The sequence below is a fragment of the Zootoca vivipara genome, chromosome 9 (genome assembly GCF_963506605.1).
Source record: "Zootoca vivipara chromosome 9, rZooViv1.1, whole genome shotgun sequence".
Taxonomy (NCBI): domain Eukaryota; kingdom Metazoa; phylum Chordata; class Lepidosauria; order Squamata; family Lacertidae; genus Zootoca; species Zootoca vivipara.
In genome coordinates, this window is record NC_083284.1 from 23618125 (window position 1) to 23639006 (window position 20882).

General features: G+C 39.7%; 1 protein-coding gene across 6 annotated transcripts in view; it reads left to right on the plus strand.

Moving 5' to 3' along the window:
* The first annotated feature begins 201 nt into the window (after positions 1-201).
* SGMS2 (sphingomyelin synthase 2) overlaps positions 202-20882 on the plus strand; it is a 33661-nt gene continuing 12980 nt past the window's right edge. Inside the window, exons 1-2 of one of the 6 annotated variants that reach the window (XM_060278493.1) lie at positions 202-396; positions 514-20518. In XM_060278493.1, the coding sequence (XP_060134476.1) occupies positions 20064-20518 (455 nt within the window). In that variant the 5' untranslated portion in view covers positions 202-396; positions 514-20063. The other 5 variants (XM_035112885.2, XM_060278492.1, XM_035112886.2 and 2 more) reach the window with 5 other exon arrangements.

Here is a 20882-nt window from a genome sequence, read left to right on the forward strand (position 1 = left end):
ACCTTTAGTGACAGACTGGAGCAGGGCTTCTCACCCCGCTCGTTTTTTTCCCCTCTTTCCCCTCATTTTATTTTTATTTCCCTTCCTCTAGAGGTCTCAACCGGTTTTTCCAGCCCAGCCTTCTTCGCATAGGAGCAGGGCTAGGCTGACTCACTGTTTGGAAATGGAGTGGGCGTGTGTGTGAATGTAAGAGAATGAATGATGTCAGGCGAGGCAGTGGCAGGGAGGCAGGGAGAGGGAGGGGACGAGCGAAGAGCATGAAACTGGCTGTAAACACAGCGGCGCCTCCAGAAGCAGCCACGGCCCCGCCAGTCCAGCCTGCCTCGGGGCTCCATCTCCCAGGAGCCGCCCTCGCGTAGAGGAAACCTCTCCAGCTGTTGCACTGCCGAGGTAACGGTGCGTATGGCATTCGCGTAAAGAGGCTGGGATTAAATAAAAAGAAGAAGGGAGGGGGGAGCTGCCTGCAAGGGAAAATGAAACTTTCTTCTAGCTGTTTCTTCTTGCGGCTCCTAGACCAGTGGTGGGAGTGCCTGCCTCTAGTTCTGGCCAGAAGGAACTGCAAATGCCAAGGAGCTTGGTTGGAGGCTATGCAGGAGACTTTCCTGCTGAGTGCTGGAACGCAGAACTAGTTTGGAGGCTTTCCCCGTCTCCAAATACGTAGGTAAGTTCAAGAGCTGGTGGGTCAGCCAAGGGGTTAGTTGTGTATACTGTATAGGAAGGAACGAAAACTCCATGGCGCTCCCCCCAAAAAGAAAAATCTGGTGGGGGTGGGGGGGAGGTTTGTGGTGCCAAATATGTGAATGAAACTAGCCCAATAGCCTACTGCTTTTTCTTAAAATGCTTTACACTATATTGCTTCCGAAATGTCTTTATCTCCACCAAAACCTTTTTATTTTTCTATCTGCTTGACTTCAGTTTTTAATAGGACAGTCCTTTGCATGTCAGTTCACCAGTAAATCCCACTGAGTTCAATTGGACTTACTCCCAGGGTAGTGCAGGTTGCTTCCAAAGCAGAAGGATGTTTCTGGGGAGTTGCATAAAAGTTGACTGTATAAGATTGTTGTAAATATTAAACAAACTGACAAAACATTTCTGGCTCAATTTCATTGCCATAAAATACATGTACAGTATTGTGAAAATGTCAAATGCAGGCAAACTTTTCTTTAGCACGTCACAGTTACATAGAAGTAGTTTTGAACTTGGTGATGCTTGTGCCTCACTAGTTTTGACTGTGCTTTATTAGAAATGTGTAGAAATGTTCTGTAATTCAGTTTATCTTGAATAGATTTTTAGAGACTTTGGAATGATGTGGGGTTTTTTTAATGGTAAGGTTGCTTCTACACATAACATTGTTATACTACATAGATTATTATCTAAAAGCAGAGGTTAGACCACTACTGTATGAAATGCAGTTTGGGCTGGATTCAGGCTCAATCTTGCATAGAATAGGGGCAGAACAATTTGAATCCTCTTTATGTAAGGCTGGGGGCGTTTAATTGGGTGGAGGTGTACCTCTCTCAGCCGCTGTTGTCACCTGTGCATCACTCTGCTGGAGTGGAGCTTCCCCACTTCTGTCTGCTGAATGTGATATTTCAGGGGCAGGGCTGTGCCAGCCTTGGATCTGTTGGATCCAGAGCTGGCCCTGCATCTGTGTGACAGTGTTGCGTGCAATTTGGATCTGATTGCTGTACCAGGTCCAGGTCAGTGTTGTGGTCCACCTTCCACCTCAACTACCATGCATAGCAGGGCTGCAATGTAGTTGTGAGCCTACTGCTCTGTAAATCCAACCAGGGGTTGGAGGAGTTTACCTTGCTCCCTAATGTTGTTGTGTCCAAATGAAGTTTCATTGAATTTAATGGGTTTATGCTAAGCATGATTGAGCCTGGCTCCCATTATTATTTTAAAACAAAAAAATTCAGCTTGCAAACAAAACACAGTGTTTTCCATATTCCCATTGTTTTGCTTAGTAAGATTGTTTTGTAAATCTGCTTCATGGATGTAAAAAGTCTTGTCTCCTCCCCCTAAAAAAAGAGGCCTCATAGTGTTTCTGTCAGCTGTGTAGTGGGTATTGTAAGCACAAATGTTTGCAAATTGTACTTGTATTCTTGAGTATTTTGCTTGAGGGATATGGTGTAGAGATAGCAGATTTTTAGATATAGATTTTAAGTCTAAATCTTGTTTGGAAGTGAGGGTATTGACAACAGTAGGCCTGTCTTTAAAGTAAACAAATTTAGTATTCAGGTGTATTACTTTTTAAGGAAGCTTACATCTGGTTGCAACCCAAAGCCATTCAATCCTGAGTAATCTCTGTAATGTTTGGAGGATTACACATAGCTACTGAATGAGGAAGACTAGGCAGGAAAAGAAGACAATCTATAACTAGCAGATATGTGACCTGCTACTTTGATTAGTTTACAGTTATCAGTCTGTTCCCAGAAGACTTTCCTCTTTCTTTCAAGCATTGAAAGTACACTCCTGCCTACCACATTCTTGAATCAGTCTGAGAAATCAGTCTCTCTCTGACCATAAAAGTCTTTATGATCAGTTCACAAATTGCATTTAAATAAATTAGAATATCAATATCATAAGAATCCCAATTATACTTTGATTGTTTTGCTTTGTATTCCAGTCTATAATCCCTTGAGCACTTGAAAGATTTTTGCAACTCTTCAACTTACGTATTCTTAATCAACACTTTTCATCATTATACATCATTTGGGGTTTAAACTTTTAATTGCCATATATTGAAATCTCTCACTTCCTTCAGATTATATGTATATCACGCGAAACTGTTGCATGTAGTAATTTCCACCCAAAGAACCATGAGCAAAAATCAATTAGCTACTAGCACTTCTCCACAAATGCTTTTCCAAGCATTCATTTAGGGCTACAATAGGTAGGTTTCTCTCAAGCTTGAGCAAGTAACAGAACATCTTTGAGTTTATAATAATGTGAGCAGAAGAAACTTTCTGCATCCAACTCAATGTTTTCTGGATTCTTAACTATAGTAGAAAATTGGAAACTGCATGTTTGTCGTCCATTAACATAATTATATTAATATTTGAACAAAATTAAGAAAGCAGATATCTAACAAGCATTTCTTTTCAACATATTTCATCCTATTAATCAAAACACAAGTATATCTATAGTTAAATCTTGAAAGAGGAGAGCATGATAGTTTGCATACTTCATAATACATAGGATATAATTTGAACTCTAAGCCATTTTTTAACTGTGGTTATTTCCTTAGGGAGGTATCTTGAAGCATAAAACAGTTGAGAATCTTGGTTTACATTTTTAGTAACTGTTACGTTTATACAAAGTTTATTACGGCAATGATTGCTAGCTTTAGGGCCTCTTTTTCTGTACATAAATATTAAGACCCCAGTTCCATCTACAGTCAAGGTTGTTTTATGGAACAGCATGCATCTTCTAGTTTAAGAATTGCCATGCAGGTGTTTGCCTCTCATTCCCTTCTCCTTACAATACACTCCTTGATTTTGATTCAATTTCTGTATTGGGTGAAAAAAGAGCACAACTACATCCATTTTCACATTGCAAAACAAGGATCAGTTTGTGTATATGAAATTGTAACATGAGAAGCAGCCCTTAATGGCTGTAGCCACTGAAAATAATCATATTTACAAAAATGGGAGTACTCTGGAGTAAGTGGTTTGAAGACTGCAGCCAAGTAGACACTTTAATATTCTAGGGCTGCCATCACCAACTGCTCAAAAAGAATGTGAGCAGAAAACCACCTTTGCCAACTTGTGTCTATTGGTGTCCTCTGCATGTTTGCAATCTATGTTACAAAGGGATGTATATTAATGGACTTTGCTTGTCTACAGGATTGAATGTATGTGGACTTTCCCTTTTCTATGATTTACTTTAGCTTACGAATTATATTTTTATAGGCTATTATTTTTTTATTTAATTTGTTTTATTTGCAAAATATTTATGGTAAGTATTAGCTTGTCTAATTTGCATTTAGGTAGGATAGTTTTTACACAATATTTTTAGTACTATATAAATGCAGGTACCATAACACTTCATTTTAATATGGAGACAGAACAGCTATATGCCAAGCAGATGCTGGAAGAATGGCTCTTAACAGAGACATTGCTGTCTTTGCAGATCTCAGCCTGTTAGGAGGCTTATTGTACCATGGGCACTACTGTCCCAGATTATTCCAAAGGGCATTAAGAATCACAGACAGTACTGTCCCAGCAGATGCTGCGAGATTTATTTAGGAACTAAAACAGGCATTGATGGGAAAGTTTCTGCAAGACAGATGAACTACTGTTTCCTCAGATGTGCATCTGCTCAGAGAACTGTTTAACTATACTGGCTATTCCTGCTCCGCTATGAGCTGAAACTTGGGCAAAGTCAGGGCCATTGACCTTGCTGAGATTTGCTTTTGAGTAAATATGCATAGGATTGGGCTGGTGGTAATAAAATAATAGCAATTTATTATTATTATTATTATTATTATTATTATTATTATTATTATTATTCCACCCATCTGACTGAGCGGCTTCCAACAACTTAAAACACAGACATCAAACATTAAAAACTTCCCTATACCTGTACATGGCTGCCTTCAGATTTCTTCTAAAAGTCAGATAGCTGTTTATTTCCTTGACATCTGATAGGATGGCATTCCATAGGGAGAGTGTGACTACTAAGAAGGCAGCAGTCCTATTCAGTGGTACCTTGGTTTAAGAACAGTTTAGTTTATGAACAACTTGGATTAAGAACGCTGCACACCCGGAAGTACGTGTTTCGGTTTGTGAAGTTTGCCTTGGAAGCAGAACATGTTGCACTTCCTGTTGAGTGTAAATTGAGTCCCCTGCTGCTATGGGAAAGCACACTTTGCTTTAAGAACACTTTGGTTTAAGAACGGACTTCCAGAATGGATTAAGTTTGTGAACCAAGGTACCATTGTATACATTTAGGAGTAAGGCCCATTCAACCTTATGGGACTTATTCCCATGTATAGGATTGAGCTACACTGCAGTCCATCTTATTTGAAAGTATATTCCAATTGAAATCAGTTGGATTTAAATCTGACCTATGTAAAATATTTGGCTTTTGAAAATGTAAGTTGTACCATCTTGCTATTTTTCACATTTTTCCAGTTTTCTGGGAAAAAATAACACTTGGATTGTAAGATACCCTGTTTCTCATATTTTAAGACATACCCATAAAATAAGCCATAGCAGGATTTTTAAGCATTCAAGGAATATAAGCCATACCCCGAAAATAAGACATAGTGATAGGGGCAGCAGCAATGCTGGCCGCGGCAGGAGGAGGAGGAAAAAAATAAGACATCCCTTGAAAATAAGCCATAGTGTGTTTTTTTGAGGAAAAAATAAATATAAGACGTGTCTTACAATATGAGAAACACGGTACTAAAACACATGTTTCTTGGTTAATGTGTATACTATGGTTATCCTGTTCAGAAAAACTGGGAGGAAAAAACCGAACAGATAATTTGCTTAACATGTGCCAACACACTGGTTTTGTTTCTTCCCATCACAGCACAAAGGGTGGGAACAGTTCAATAGCTGCTCATTCATGGTAAACCATGGTTAATAGCTTATCTTTACATGCAAGAGTGGTTAATGACTGCATAGATATGTACATAGCTGCCAAGTCTCCCGTTGAAAAATCCGGGATCAGCAGCGGCGCGGCACCGGAAGTCGCTTTTATGCATGTCTGGACATGCGTAGAAGCAACTTCCGGTGTCGGTGCTGCCCGATTTCTGGTGCCCAGATAATGGGCAGAGCGGCACCCGAAATCGGTTCTGTGCATGTCCAGACATGTGCAGAAGGAGCCTCCCTGGCAGGCAGGAAATTGGGGGATTTACGGGATTTTTTGCTATTCGGGATAACAGCAGGAAACGGATTGAAATCCGGGGTTTCCCCACAAAAAACGGGAGACTTGGCAGCTATGGATATGTGGCATCATACTGCATAACCTATGCTGCCTGAATGAAGGCACTAACGTGTTGGAGAAAAGTGCATGGTAGCAGTTATTGCTATAGAATTTTTGTTTTCAAGTTCAGCTGTTCCGTACATAGTCATTTTTTAATTTAAAAAACTCCTTAATTTAGGTGAACTACCCATACTTTTTTATTTGTTCAAAATTACAAGGTCTATTATAGCACACACTTCTTGGCTATTTATTTCAAGTTTTTTAATGGTAGGTAATGTTTTGGAATGCACATTGCTGTGGCTAGTATATATTATATGTCAGTAGGTACTAGACAGAAGATAAAAGTGATTTGGTGCCAGTGTAAAGGACTCTCCGTCTTTCTCTTTATACAAAACCTGGGGAATGTCAGTTTTCTGAAATCATAGTAAAATTATATGGAAATACTGTATGTTAGACACATACAGAACAGAGGTGAACATAGTTAAGGGACTGTAACAGAAGACTAGTAAGAAAGGTCAAGGTGTGGGTTAGCTAATAAACTTTGGTTCAGATAAAGTATATAGTATAATAAAGTAATAATTATACTGTCCATGGCTGTTCATCCAAGCATGGAGATCCATGCACTTCACAATACCTTTGAGGAAATCGTAGATGAATGTGAATGACACATCTGCTGAGGACTTGCATACATGTTAAAACAATTATTGTGTTCTGGTTCACCAGAAGCGGCTTAGTCATGCTGGCCACATGACCCGGAATCTGTCTGCGGACAAACGCCAGCTCCCTCGACCTATGAGCATGCAACCCCAGAGTCATCCGTGACTGGACCTAAGGGTCAGGGGTACCTTTACCTTTAATCTTAAATATAATAGACAGAAAAGCCTTCAACAGTGTTATAAGTTTGTGGCTAGGCAATACTATCCTAAAATATCTGGATGCAGTAAAGGGTTAGAATTTAAGCCACCCCCATATTCCAAGGTCTAGTGGGGGCTGGAGTTGAAACCAGTTTTTCTGCGTCCAGGAAACAGCCTGGCAAGAGAACCATCAAGAAATAATCACTGGAATGGTTGAGTCTTTAAGAAGGCCATTAACAGAGACTCTCTAGGTCAAAGAGAAAATGGGAAATCTTCATGAGATGAGAAAGTTAGCAAAAAAAAAGGCAAGAGTTTTAGGAGGGAGGGGCAAAATTGCAGTGGGAGGTGAGGTAAGTGAACTGAAAAAGTGTCCCTTTTGCAAGCTGGAGGGACCGCAGAGCATGATGCGGGCAGTCTGTTTTATGCTGCAGAGAAGATCAGACTTGATGTTTGAGGTCTCTTGGACTCCAATGCTGCAGCAATAGGAGGAACAAGACCCTCTTGGGGTGTGAATTCTCTGCCCTCTCTATATCTAGGTCCAGGTTGTATACATGTGTAAATACGGTAAATCATATACCGTATCATAAAGACACCAAAGTCTCCACTGTGTCTCTTTGTTTCAAAAGGAAACACAGAGCCTGGTAAGCATGCCTGGTACTTCTAGAATCTCGCACTGCTCAGAGATTGGGTTGCCTTGCAACAATATGAAGTGGGGGGGATATGGAAGAAATCACAGGGGGGAAATGGGTTTATTTGGCAAGATGTTGTTGGACAGAGAAAACATTTTCCCCCAAGGAACAATAATTTGAATTAGTGAAATCCATTTTTTCAAGATGGCTATATTTTCAGATCAGTATTCTTAACTTGTAGTCCTGTAGATTACCCCTATTTGTTTTGCTGTAGTGCAGCCTGAGGTGGTTTCATGAGGCCAACAGTCTTATTCTTAGATGCTTTTTATTATGTCAGCTGTGGATCATAACAAATAGGCTTAATCAGTATTGGACTGTTTGTTAAGTGAGCTTCCCTAGGTTTAGAAGTAAGTCTTGACTGAGGAAATAATGTTTCAATTTCTTGTCATTAAATCTAAGTTTGCTTAGTCTCTTTGGATGTTGTCAGTAATTGTGGTTCATCCTCCTCTAGCCTGCTGGATCAGGCCAAATGCCCGTCTCATTCAGCAGTCTTCTCTCACATTGGCCAAACAGATGCCCTTGGGCAGATGCCCAGAAACAGAAACAGAGCTCAACAGCACTCTCACCTGCAACTCCCGACAACAGCTACTCAGAGGTATAGTGCCTCAAATAGTGGAGGTAGAACCTCAGGCTTCATCATAAACATTAATATGCTTTGCTATCAGTATCACTGTGGTGTAGTTGTTAGAGTGTTGTACTAGGACCTGAGAGACCAGGTGACCTAGGGGAAACTGTATCTCAGCCTACTATTACAGGATTGTTGTGAGGATAAATTGAAGATACGGAGAACCATGTATGCCCTTTTGTGCGCTTTTTAGAAGAAAGCTGAGATACAAATATAAATAAACAAACTATTGTTTGTTGTGAATGAGTTTCAGATTCATACCTCACCCCTTTTTGTGTGGCATTGGAGATGAGTTTGGAAACTTATGCTTCTGTTTTTCTTTAAATATAGCTTGTTGTGTCATCTGGTTAATATTAACTTATTTAAGAGAAATTATAGTTAACATTAACCACACTTAGCCAGTTCACAAGAAACTGGGTAAGCAGAAACCTCCAAACTCCTCACAACTGCACCAAAGAGGGTAAGTAGATTGTGAGCCTGAGGTTCAACTGGGCTTATTTGTGTCAAACTAAAAATATAGTTTAGTGTGATGCTTGAACACAGCCAATAAAATAAAATGTTTTGAGCATTTTCAGTAAAGTGAGAATTGAGTGGTAGAGCAATATTGTGTTGTAAGGAGAGTCTGATTGCTGAGTGGTTGTGGATGTGGATGTTGTGTATTTCAATTTGGGTAGTGTGAATCTTTATGTAAGCGATTTTGTTGACCGTATTATATTTTTAAAGTTCATGAGAATGTTTAGATGCTATATACTTGTGGCGCTGTGGGTTAAACCACAGAGCCTAGGGCTTGCCGATCAGAAGGTCAGAGGTTTGAATCTCCGCGACGGGGTGAGCTCCCGTTACTCGGTCCCAGCTCCTGCCAACCTAGCAGTTTGAAAGCATGTCAAAGTGCAAGTAGATAAGTAGACAGCGGGAAGGTAAGCAGCGTTTACGTGTGCTGCTCTGGTTTGCCAGAAGCGGCTTTGTCATGCTGGCCACATGACCTGGAAGCTGTACGCTGGCTCCCTCGGCCAATAACACGAGATGAGCGCCGCAACCCCAGAGTTGGTCACGACTGGACTTAATGGTCAGGGGTCCCTTTACCTTTTACTTGTGCTGCATTTTTATATAGGTATGTTCTGTCATCAGAGCCAGCTCACCCATGAGGCAGGGCGAAGTATCTGCCTCAGGTGGCAGAAAGCATAAGTGGCAGCATCACCACTGGAATGTGCCTCTTGGTGAAAGGAAGGCTTTCTGGCGTGCAGCATTCTCACTTATCTTCCCCAGCCCTGGGGCAGAGCAGACAAGCAGCAAGACCTTGACCTTGCAGAACACCCTCCTCTGTTCTGTTTTGTTGCGGATGAAGGGTGTTCTAGCAGTGGGGCAAACAGGCTTACACACCGCAGTTAATTACACATACTCATCTAGCTAGCTTGTAGATGGCATCCTGCTTCCATATGCAGAGTGTCTTTAATTAAGCTGGGGAAAATACATTGTTTCTGTATTATGGTGACAATAGCATATTATAAATGTTATAGTGGGTCAAAGTTCTTCATCCACAGTTCCTTTTCTCCTGTATCTCTATTTAAACACCAGCCCATAATTACGCAGCATTATTTGAGATTGTTTTCTGCTTTAGTACTCTGGTTGTATGCATGCCTGTATGAAAGCCAGCCATGGCATCTAGAATCATTTGGACATGTGCCAATCCACAATTTTAGCCTGTGCTTTGTTTTTGAAAGACTGATTTATTTATTTTTTAAACTGCTATCTTAGATATAGCTATCTAGCAGCAATAGGGCTGAAACAGTTGTTTAAAAATCCAGCAAAACTGACAAGAGTTGTGGCCCAGGACATGCCTCTTTCTCATCATGAAATGCCTTTCTAATATACTGACTGGCCTTTTGATGTTCCTTTCTATGATAATGAGGGAATTACAAATTTACTTTTTTAAAAAATGTAGTTGCTAATAATTTCAGAAAGCAGCTAGATCACAGTTGTCTATTTTTCTGTCAGGCAAGTGATACTGATTCTCATTTATAGAGATAAATGGGTTAGGATTGTCTAATGTTGCTTCTGAATAACTGGGACCTCACTGATGTATGTTGCAATCATTTTACTGGTGAATAATAGTGTTAATGTGCCAGTTACTATGGTAAAATGTAAAGGACCCCTGAATGGTTAAGTCCAGTCAAAGGCAACTATGACACATAATATAACATCTTTCAGTGAGAGTTTTTTAACTGTGTCAATAGAAACCTCTTTAACTTAGACTTTTTTGGGTAAAGCCAGACTGTCAAATGAGTATCATGTACACCTTTATTTGTGCTGGTATGTACAGTGGTCTAGCTGTGGCGGTTGGGACCATTTTGGTGTTATAAAAAGCCGCCCATCCCAACTTCAGTGGGCCAACAGCAGAAAATAAGAGGCTGGCTATAATAAATTATATATGAAGTCCTGATACAGTACTGTTTGCTGTGCACCAATTGCTGAAACCTTTTCTCACTAGTGTTGTATGGCCAATGCTTCAAGGAAGGGTTTTTGGTAACATTCTTCACATAAATGGGAACTAGTAGGTCAAGTGCCATAGCTCTTGTGATAGAGCACATACTTGGAAGGCATAAAATCTTCATGAAATCCCTGGTACTTCCAGTTAGAATGATCATGGCTAGCAGGTGGTGGGCACTGCTGTCTGGGACTATCTTCTTTGGCGACCACTCATATCCGAGTAAGATTGCCTTCCATTAACACGGTTTTAACAATGGGTCCGTAAGTGACTGCGGAGACCAATTCTGAATCCACACGTCCTTCCACAGTGGGGACATTGGTTTCCGGGCGGGAGTTGATCACGGTGTGGATTTGCCAATCGTGCCTTCCTCTTAGCACATTTCTCCCTTGTATGAACCTAGATGATCCTTAAATTCCAGGGCTTTCTAACCCCCTCTCCTCTTCCAGTGTGACTGCAATGAAGTGATTGGAAGCTTTCATTTAGCAGTTTAGCATTACATCTGACTCCTAACTTGTGGTTAATTTTGACTGTGGTTTGTTTGAAACAAGGCAACTTCATAAACCACAGTTTGAAGTTAGCTTAATTTAAACAAACCATCATTTAGATTTTAACCACAGCATTTTGAACAGCATTCTTTCCCAGCCCTGTATAGAGATGTTAGAAATAGAACCTTGAATCTTCTATATGCAAAGCATGTGGCAATTTTCTATTTCATACATTGGATCTTATCCTTCCTACAAGAAACTGAGTGGAATTCCAGTGTCCTAGCAACTTTATGAAATAGGTTTGGCTGAGGAAAAAGTAACTTGATCTAGGAGCACTTACCCCTGGGTTTTTTTAGAGGCTGACAGCGAGAAAGCTCATTTTGTGAAATATTGCTGTGAAGTGTTCAAGGAAAAAGCTAAGGGGATCAATGGGAAGCAAAGTATTTATTTCACATAGTTGATACTATAGTTGAAAACATATTGATGGAAAACATCATTACTAACAGACCATTAAAATGAAACATTGACTAACGTGAGAAAGAATCTGAAATGTAAGACTTCTGATGAAAATTACCACCTGCCAAATCTCTGCTCAGCAAAAGTTCTGAATAGGAATTTTTACACATCTGAATTACGATTACATCATAAACAGCTCCAACTTTGCTCTGAGTTGCCTCAGAATCTTTGAGTACATGTATAGCCCAGCCATTATGTAAAACTGTTGAGCATGAACTGGTCGTGATGGCAGTTCAAAGTGTCACTTGGGACATTGTATTGTACCTACGATTTGGATCAAAGGACATCTTCAATAGTCAGGTCAGAAGGAAAAATAGGATGTTTCCCTTTTAAGCTTTTTGGACTTTCTGAGATTCTGCTGTGCAGCCTGTTGAATCCTCTTTTAATAAGTATACTTAGTTTCTTTTCTTCTTTCTCCTCACCCTAAAGGAAATACATTCCTCTTTGATTATATGATGGTAGAAATATTTGGAATGATGTCAGTGGCAAAGAATATCACCTTCTGTTGACTGCTCACCTTTTTGTTGTTTTTGGCATTTGTCTGTCTGAAGAGACTATGGAAGAGTGTGCCATCAGGAGTAAAGGCAAACCATTGGAGAGTTACATCGCCTGCTGTGGGTGTAGAGACCAATACACAAGAGAGATGTTTTATTGCAGTTGGGGCAGATGAAGGCTTCTGGTTTCGCTAATGCAGATGCACCTTGGCATTTCTTCTCTCTGCACTCCTCCTAGCTCCTGTGGTCATTGCTGTGGCTACATAACTTGACTGTTGCAAAAGTGCCAATATTTGACTGTAGGCACTGACCTGCTAGAGGTGTTAAGAAGCATGTGGTATGCATTATCAAATTGTGATATTTTTTTCCCCTCCCACTTTCTACTTTAAAAAGATAAAAGCAATACATTATCTGGGTATAAGGCAAGTACACACAGGAACAAGTGCCACCAATGTTACACTAGCAAACTCACAACCTAAAACTCATCAGAGGTCTAAACTATCCTGGCCTTTAGTGACATCTTTGCTATGGAGATCACCTTGGGTAGAAAGATGAAGGGAAAATGCTTTATATAAATGTGGGACATGTCTGTGCTGGCAATTTTTGCAGTGCTAAAACTAGTTGCTCATTAGTTGTTGCTTTTTAAAATTGATGAATATTTCATGCCTGAACTGGTTTATTTATTGCATTTATATATTACTTATCTGCCAGTGCACTGAAGGCGGCTTCAGTACAGCTATACTGCCTAACAGAAGCAGTGCAAAAAGAAATGGGTGGGGATGGAAGAGGAAAAATAGAATCGATACCTAAATGGGGTTATGTAATGTTGCATAGTTGCTGTTATGAATCATGACCAAGTGGAATGACCCCATGAGACATTTGTGGGAAAGGAGGAGCCAGATAGCAGCCAGTCTTAACTGAATTATGTTTCACATTTGTCTCTTATACTTGCAGTAGTATCAACAGTGACCTCTTAATGCTGAAGAGAGTTACGTTTTCTAATTAGTGCCCATGCCTTACTTGACACTTCAGTTGGTCTTCTAGTATCAGGCATGCATGAATACAGAAAGTCTAGCAGCTTTGAATGAAGACATAATATTGCAACAAAAACAAGTTAAGAACAAAGGTCCACTGTATAGGTAAAGGGCATACCAGCAGGGTGACCAGTTATGCATCAGCAAAAAGGATAGACACAACCATGCTGAGGACACAGAGTTGCATATGCTCGTTTGTGTGCAAATGTTAGAAATAATTATTAAAATTAAAATTTTGCCTAAGAAACCCAATTATTTTCCCATCCAAATTGTCCCCAGCATATTATTCAATTTATATGCTCCCCAGATCACCAGCATTGGTTTATCCATAATTTACCACCCAGATGATCCAGGTTCTGCTCCAAAATAACATTTCCTTCAATTACTGTCTATTAATCATTTTATCAGTACCCCCCTCCCCAAATTTAATCAAACAAAATAGATAGGGTGCACCGGTAGTAGAGCATGATTCCCTTTACTCGGTGGCATATTCTTTCTATGGATCAGGTGACTGGCAGTGTTTTTTCTTTCTTTTAACTTAAACCAAAAACAAGCTGCATGTGTGAACTCAAACTCCAAATATGGAGGGAGGTAACCAACATCATTTCCTCTTCCTTGTAGAGATATCATATGGGAGGAAATGTATATTCCTTTTTCCATAGTGTTCATAGGAACAGCATTGCTTCTCTTTTCACAGGGGCATTAGTTTCTGTTGTAGCTCAAGAGCCAGCCAGCCAAGAATTGTACCTGTTGTGTTTGACTTTAATAGTAGAAGGAAAGATGGACTACTTCATATTTCATCCTGTATGTTTGGTACCAAATGGACAAAGGACTCTTTCCAGACAGCCCTTGAAATATTGGGTGGTCTAAAAGAAAAGAGGATACCTGGCCATCTTAAATCGAATTTTGTCCTCCACAAGTGTTTTTTTTTTTTCAGAGAAAGATGAGGGATTTAGATTTTTGCAGGAAACAACTCGTTTCTTGAATAGAGTGTTAAATTACAATCAAGCTTTGTATAAAATCATTTTTATGAAATGATTAAATGAAAATACAGTCGTACCTTGGTTTTCGAATGGAATCCATTCTGGACGTCCGTTCGATATTCAAACACCAAGGCGCAGCTTCTGGTTGGCTGCAGGAGCTCCTGCAGCCAACCGGAAGCTGAGGAAGCTGCGTCAGACGTTCGGCTTCCAAAAACGGTTTGCAAACCAGAACACTTACTTCTGGGTTTGTGGCGTTTGGGAGCCAAAATGTTCAAGTCACAAGGCGTTCGAGAACCAAGGTACGACTAAATAAATCCAAACATTACTGAATATTACTTCAGCATAGTGTGTGTAGCTGCTTCCTGTCACACAAAATAATAAATCTTGTCAGGAACAGCATGACTAATCTAGGTATCTTTGGATTTAATATTTAACTACTATAGTTGTTCTTGCCATCCCTTTATAAGTATGTATCAATGCTAAAACTTTTCACTATGGACAAGGAGTCTATATTTTCAAGAAATGGAAAGAGAGGCAGCAGTAAAACTATGCTAAAGCTTCTTAACTTAAAATGTAACTGTATTTCTTTATCCCCATGTTTTAGTCGCTGTGTATTCTGTGGTAACATCTTGCCTCATTTAGGAACAAATTACAGTTAGGTACCAACACTTATATAATTAATACACAAATATTCCAGATTCCTATGTCACTTGACAACCTCTCATGGTGATAATAAATATAAATGACACATCCTAAAAATAGCTGAGCCGCTTCTTCTTGGTGGGGCATGTGACTAATGACACTTTTCCTTTTGCTGACTGTTGACTCACACTTTTTAGCTGGGTAAATGAAAGTACATATTACTCAGCACACACACACACACACACACACTTTTAATGCCTATGACTAAACTTTGGGCTTGTCCACATCAAACTTTACTGTTTGTTTGCAGCTGTTTGCATTCCCATTTAATTTGCATAGTCCACATATCATTACCCTCAAACAACACCTGTCTTGATATAGTACCTCTGTAAATTCAGGTTTACCTGATATGGGGATAATCCAATAATTCCAATCCACCTGGGGCCCCAAATGCTTTTGGAGAATACGTTATCATAGAATCACAGAATTTCATGATTTGGAAAGGACAACAAGGGTCTAGTCACGTGGTTCCCAACATGGGGCACATACCCCACAGGGGGGCAATTCGAGCTTGTTTAGACCAAGTTAATGGCCTTTTAGGCTTCCTCCACGTGAATAGGAGTTCACTTTTGAATAATAAGAATTATATATCATTGGGGGTGAGCATCAGGATTTTAGAGATGGTTAGGTGGGGCATGGCCAAAAAAAGGTTGGGAACCACTAGTCTTGTCCAACCCAGATGGACAGTTATTTTTACCAAGTATGATAATTATGGAGTTCATCCCCACCCTGAATTATGACGACTTCTCTATTCCAGTGCACTAGCTAAGAGTTGACACTGCATCCCAACTTGCTTCATCCTTCATCCTCAACATGCTTTGCTTATAATGTATTGTGTTTATAATGCCGTACTTGAAACTATGGTGATAACGGGTCACTGTTTTTTGCTCTTGCTCATAAAAGAAGCAATCATTCGTCTAATGAGCTTTATGTTTGATGTTTATAAATGATATTGCAAAGTAAAGTGCTTGATTTGAGAAAAACTTGCTGTCTGCCTTGATTTGATGGTTCTCTCCTGTATCTTGAAAGCTATATTTGGAGATCAGCCTTTTGTCCTGAAATAGCCTATGGCCAAAGCAAAAGCATAATGCAATTGTATTCTGGTTCTTTATGACTGAGTATCTTAAAAGACATTGCCAGTTTTGTACACTAGCCAGTGGATATAAAAACCTGGTAAAATCATTTTGTACAGTACAACACAAGGATGTAACAAATCCAATTAATGATGACTTTAAGCTATGATACTGGGAAAACCGCAGGTTGTGCTGCAGAGTTATGAAGGATGTAAAATGCATTATTAAATATCACAGCAATAGGGATAAGATATCCAAAGAGAAGCACTACTGGACGTAAAACTATCTCCTTTCAGTATATGTTCATTTACTGAAGCAGTGAAGTTTATCTTCTGATTTTAAAAACAGCTTAAACCGAACTGTATTTGAGTTTTAATAGTAGGCATTCCTTGCTTTGATATTCTGGTTCGTATGGAGCCCTGACATCAGTTTCCTCATTCAAATGTCATGGGAAATTCTGTTGTTTGATTTTGATTTTTGGTTTTGTTTTGTTTGCTGTCGGAGGAAGAAGAAAAAGGTGAGGCAAGAAAGGAGTGCAGAGACACACCAGTTCCTACCGTTTTAGGGACTTGATTCCGGATTTGTGTAGGCTTAGCTTTTTTTCTCCCAAAGATATCCCATAAGGCAGCAGAGTTTGCTGAAGGGGCAACAGGGTTTAGTGAGCAGGGAGAGCCAGTGACAAGGAGCAGTTCTAATAAACTTGAATTCTGGAAGGAGAAGCAGGAGTTTTCTTTAAATAAATAATAATGCACAATCAATATAGTAGACTTTCTCCAATTCACATCTTTTATATGGACTTGGTATCTTGGATCACTCTTTCTCAAGCTTACAAGTTAGACACATGAACATACTTGTTTCTTTCTTTCAAAATACAGATGAGGTGCCGGGGGAGATGATTAAGATGCTACTTGGAAGGCAAACATATTTCACACAAATTATTGCAATCTAAAGCAGTATTTCTCAAACACCTAATAATTAGTTTATCATTCTCTCTTTTTTCTGGGTTAAAATTGAAGGCACACTTAATTCTTGCATTCAAGAATTGTATGTATTTTCTAAACTCATTTCCTAAAACAATGTGTAGGCATCCTCCTTGCTAGTTCAGGGTACTCTGTAATATTGATCCTTTTGCAGAACAAGGCATCAGACTTCCTATACCCCAACCCATATAAATAAGAGACCATTGACACTGGGTTTTGGGTAAAAACAGGCTACAACTTTATTGAATACATATGAAAAAGGTTTGGCTTGGGCATGGGGCAATCTAAATACTTGTGGCCTGCCCGCTGGAAGGACGTGTGGTCAATCCAGGTGGGGTTTCTAAGACTTACATCAAATAGGATGATCCCATCAAATAGGGTGGACATGACCACTCCCCCCAATCCCTCTAACAGGATACCCCAGCGTTTGGGGGGGCAGGCGGAGACTACAACCTCCCCTCCGTCCAAAACAAGGGATTGCCCCAATGCTCAACTACTCAGTTTGAACCAAGGTATCAGCTGATATTTCTAGGACTCTCCCATGTCTGTTGGCTATAGTGTCACCTGCCTCAACAAATTCTTGCATTCCCCTCCTTCCCATGTTATTCCTTTGTTGCCCTTAATACTGACAATAGGAAAATGTTCCACAATACCTTTTGGTTCCAAAGGGTATAGAATTATATCTAATATATTGGCTTAACTTTCAAAGCACACTTCAGCCTCTTTTGTGGCAATGACTTGACCAACCACTGCTAATCTAACCATAGTTTACAGCACCATGTAAATAGAAAATTTAGATTTTGCTTCCTGTCCTTGTTCATTCAAACTTGCACTTTGTGTTTTGAATAATCTCCACTTTCATTTTTTTCATTTTAGTTTTAACTTCATTTGGATTTACAGTTATTGTACTGACTATTTCTAAAGGAGTGATATTGTATTGACATATTCTTTTGTTTACACTGTTGTGAAAACAAAGGTGAGCCAGAACAAATAAACTTCAGTAACTAGAATGTTCAGGACTCATTCTTTTGACTGCTTACTTGGTTGTGTATTGTTCCTGGTGATCTTGACCCAACTGCTTTCAGTGTTTGGAGCATACAAATTACTTGGTTTCTAATGGCTACAGATTATTTGGTGCTGCTTCTAGAGATCAAAAGGAGAGTGTCAGGCTTGGCTTGTATAATGGATAGGAGAGAGAAAGCAAAGATCAAAAAGAACTTTGCAGCTGTATCTAAGGACAAGCATGTTGCAAGGGAAATATGAGGTTTCCAGCCCTGGGTTCTCCCTCCTTGTAGTGAATGTGGGGGTTCAAGCATTTTTCTGGAGAGAAAAGTGTGTGTGGGGGGGTGTTTAATCCACATTCTCCATTCCCTATTTCTCTCCAGTCCTGCCTCCACCCCGTTACCAGACTCTAATACCAGAAGGATGTATTGCAGGGAAGAACCTGTGTTCCCTGAAATACAAACACCTCTCCCACCTACCCATCAGTTCTGACCTCAGGTGCCTGTCCCTCTGTAGCTCCTATTACATAGGATACTTCTGTCATAATGACATACAAGACAAATACCTGCTGCTAACAGGCATTTGGCAGAAAGTAACATTAATCATTTACTTGAACTTTTTTGTGTTGAACATAGCTGTACCAGATAGCCAGAGGGTGCAAGTGGGGGATTGTATGGTTTAATTTTTGCCCAAATTTTAAAGAAGAATCACATTTTTGCAGGTTGAAGTACCAGGACTAGTTCCTTAGAATACCACTTTTCTGAGGGCAAAAACTGCACCAAACAATAATGTTGCTAAGATTACATTACTTTTAGGAGAATGGGTAAGTGTTACAAGACAGGCTGAATAACGGTGTTTCTCTAAAAATAAGACACCATCTTATATTTATTTTTCCTCAAAAAAACAAAAAACGAAAAAACCCAACTATGGCTTATTTTCAGGGTGTGTCTTATTTTTTTCCTCCTCTTCCTGCCGCGGCCGGCATTGCTGCTGCGCCTATCACTATGTCTTATTTTCGGGGTATGGCTTATATTCCTTGACTGCTTTAAAATCCTGCTATGGCTTATTTTATGACTACGTCTTAAAATAGGGGAAACAGGGAACTCACTTCACAACATTATTGTTGTACTTGTTCATGCAGCCTGTTTTGGAGTACACCCTATTCCCTTTTGTCTTGTTTCACAGTTGGACATTTAAGAGCAGGAATAAGACATAGGGACAGAAATGTATTTTCCTCATTCTTAAGGACATTCTGTTCCCCTTTGTAAATGGGCATATTTTAAAAGCTGAAGTCTTACCTGTCCCATCAAACTTATCTGCCCTATCTGTATCTGATATTACTCATGAATTAAGTGACTTGCAGCACACAGAGATGCCTTGAACCAGTGGATTAGACTTTCACGTACCATGGAGCAACTCTGCGTCTTCTCCTCCCTGCCCCAGGGGCAGGGCTTAGACTGGAAAATTGAAATAGTAAAGAGAATCAATAGGAGTGTACAGAGTGTAACTGTCTGGCATTTCTGAATAGCCACAACCTATTCCCATATTTATGAAATTATAGTAGTTTGGCACAACTATGAAGTCAAATGCAGCCTACCAACTATCTAACTGCCCCCTAGCGCTCAAATGGTCTATGTTTTAGATCTGTGGATACCTGTGATTGGATAATAAATTTTGTGGTTGTAAGGTTACTGGTGGGCTGCATTCCACATAATAAATCAAAAGCTTGTAGAACTCTGATAAAAAGGAAGGACCTTATCGTGTTGAGGTTGTGACTGCTGGACAAGCTTGATGCCCGGCAACTTGCATTTTAGAATTGCTAGGTACTGAAAGCAACTATTAAGAGCTCAAATCTAATGTCCAGCCATCTCCCAGGAAGGCTGTACTGGACATTAGAAATGGTCGCCACCGGTACTGTCCAACATACATGCAGAGGTAACTGACAATTTTTGCAAATTTTACATCTTTTTCAACTTTAATTGCAGAGAATGTATTGATGGTACCTGGAGGAAAAGCTTGTGAGACTCTTTCCGGAAAACTGAAGCCTTAATTGAAAGTTAAATTGGAATCCCCAGTTTCTACATGCTTTGTTAAAGGAACAAGATTGACTGGAATTACGGGAGGCAGACTTTAAAAGAAGCAGGAGATAATATTAGAAATCAGACAAATATTTGTTAATTTTGCTGCACGTGTTAAGCCTGATGGATACCGTAGAGACAGCAAAGCTTGAAGAGCACATGGAAGTCCAGAACAATGAAACTGCAAATGGTTATGCTCGACCCACACTCACTGTCAGTGAGGAGAACAAGAACAGCAGCAGCAAACCAAAGGGTTTATCCAATGGCTTGCGGAAAGGCACCAAGAAGTATCCAGACTATATACAGATTTCTATGCCCGCTGAATCTAGAAACAAACTTCCTTTAGAATGGTGGAAAACAGGCATTGCCTTTGTGTATGCTATCTTCAACTTAATTCTAACGGCTGTCATTATCACAGCGGTACATGAGAGGGTGCCTCCCAAGGAGCTCAGTCCTCCATTGCCAGATAAGTTTTTTGATTATATTGATCGTGTAGATTGGGCTTTTTCTGTATCAGAAATAAATGGAATTATACTGTTTGGATTATGGACAATCCAGTGGCTGTTTCTCAGATACAAGTAAGTTGCACACCTTCTTTTCTTCTTCTTAAAGACCAAACTAGATGTCAATTAAATACATAGGCAGTTATGTAGCTTGTCTGTCTTTAACTAATTATTCACTTCCCTACAGGGATCAGAATAGAAATCTGTTTTACAGCATGGCTAGGAATTTTAGAAAAAAAAAGCTGTATGAGGGACTTCCATTCCAGTCTCAATGGGGGAGTGATTCCTTTACAGTGAAAATTGAACTTCCTCAACCGTGCAGTTAGCTTAGGAAAAACTGATATGTAGTGAACATTACACATAGTAAGGACGCATCTAGTTTGACCCTCCCTAAGAGAATTCAGAGTTTTACCTGTTAATCATAATTTACTTATTAATC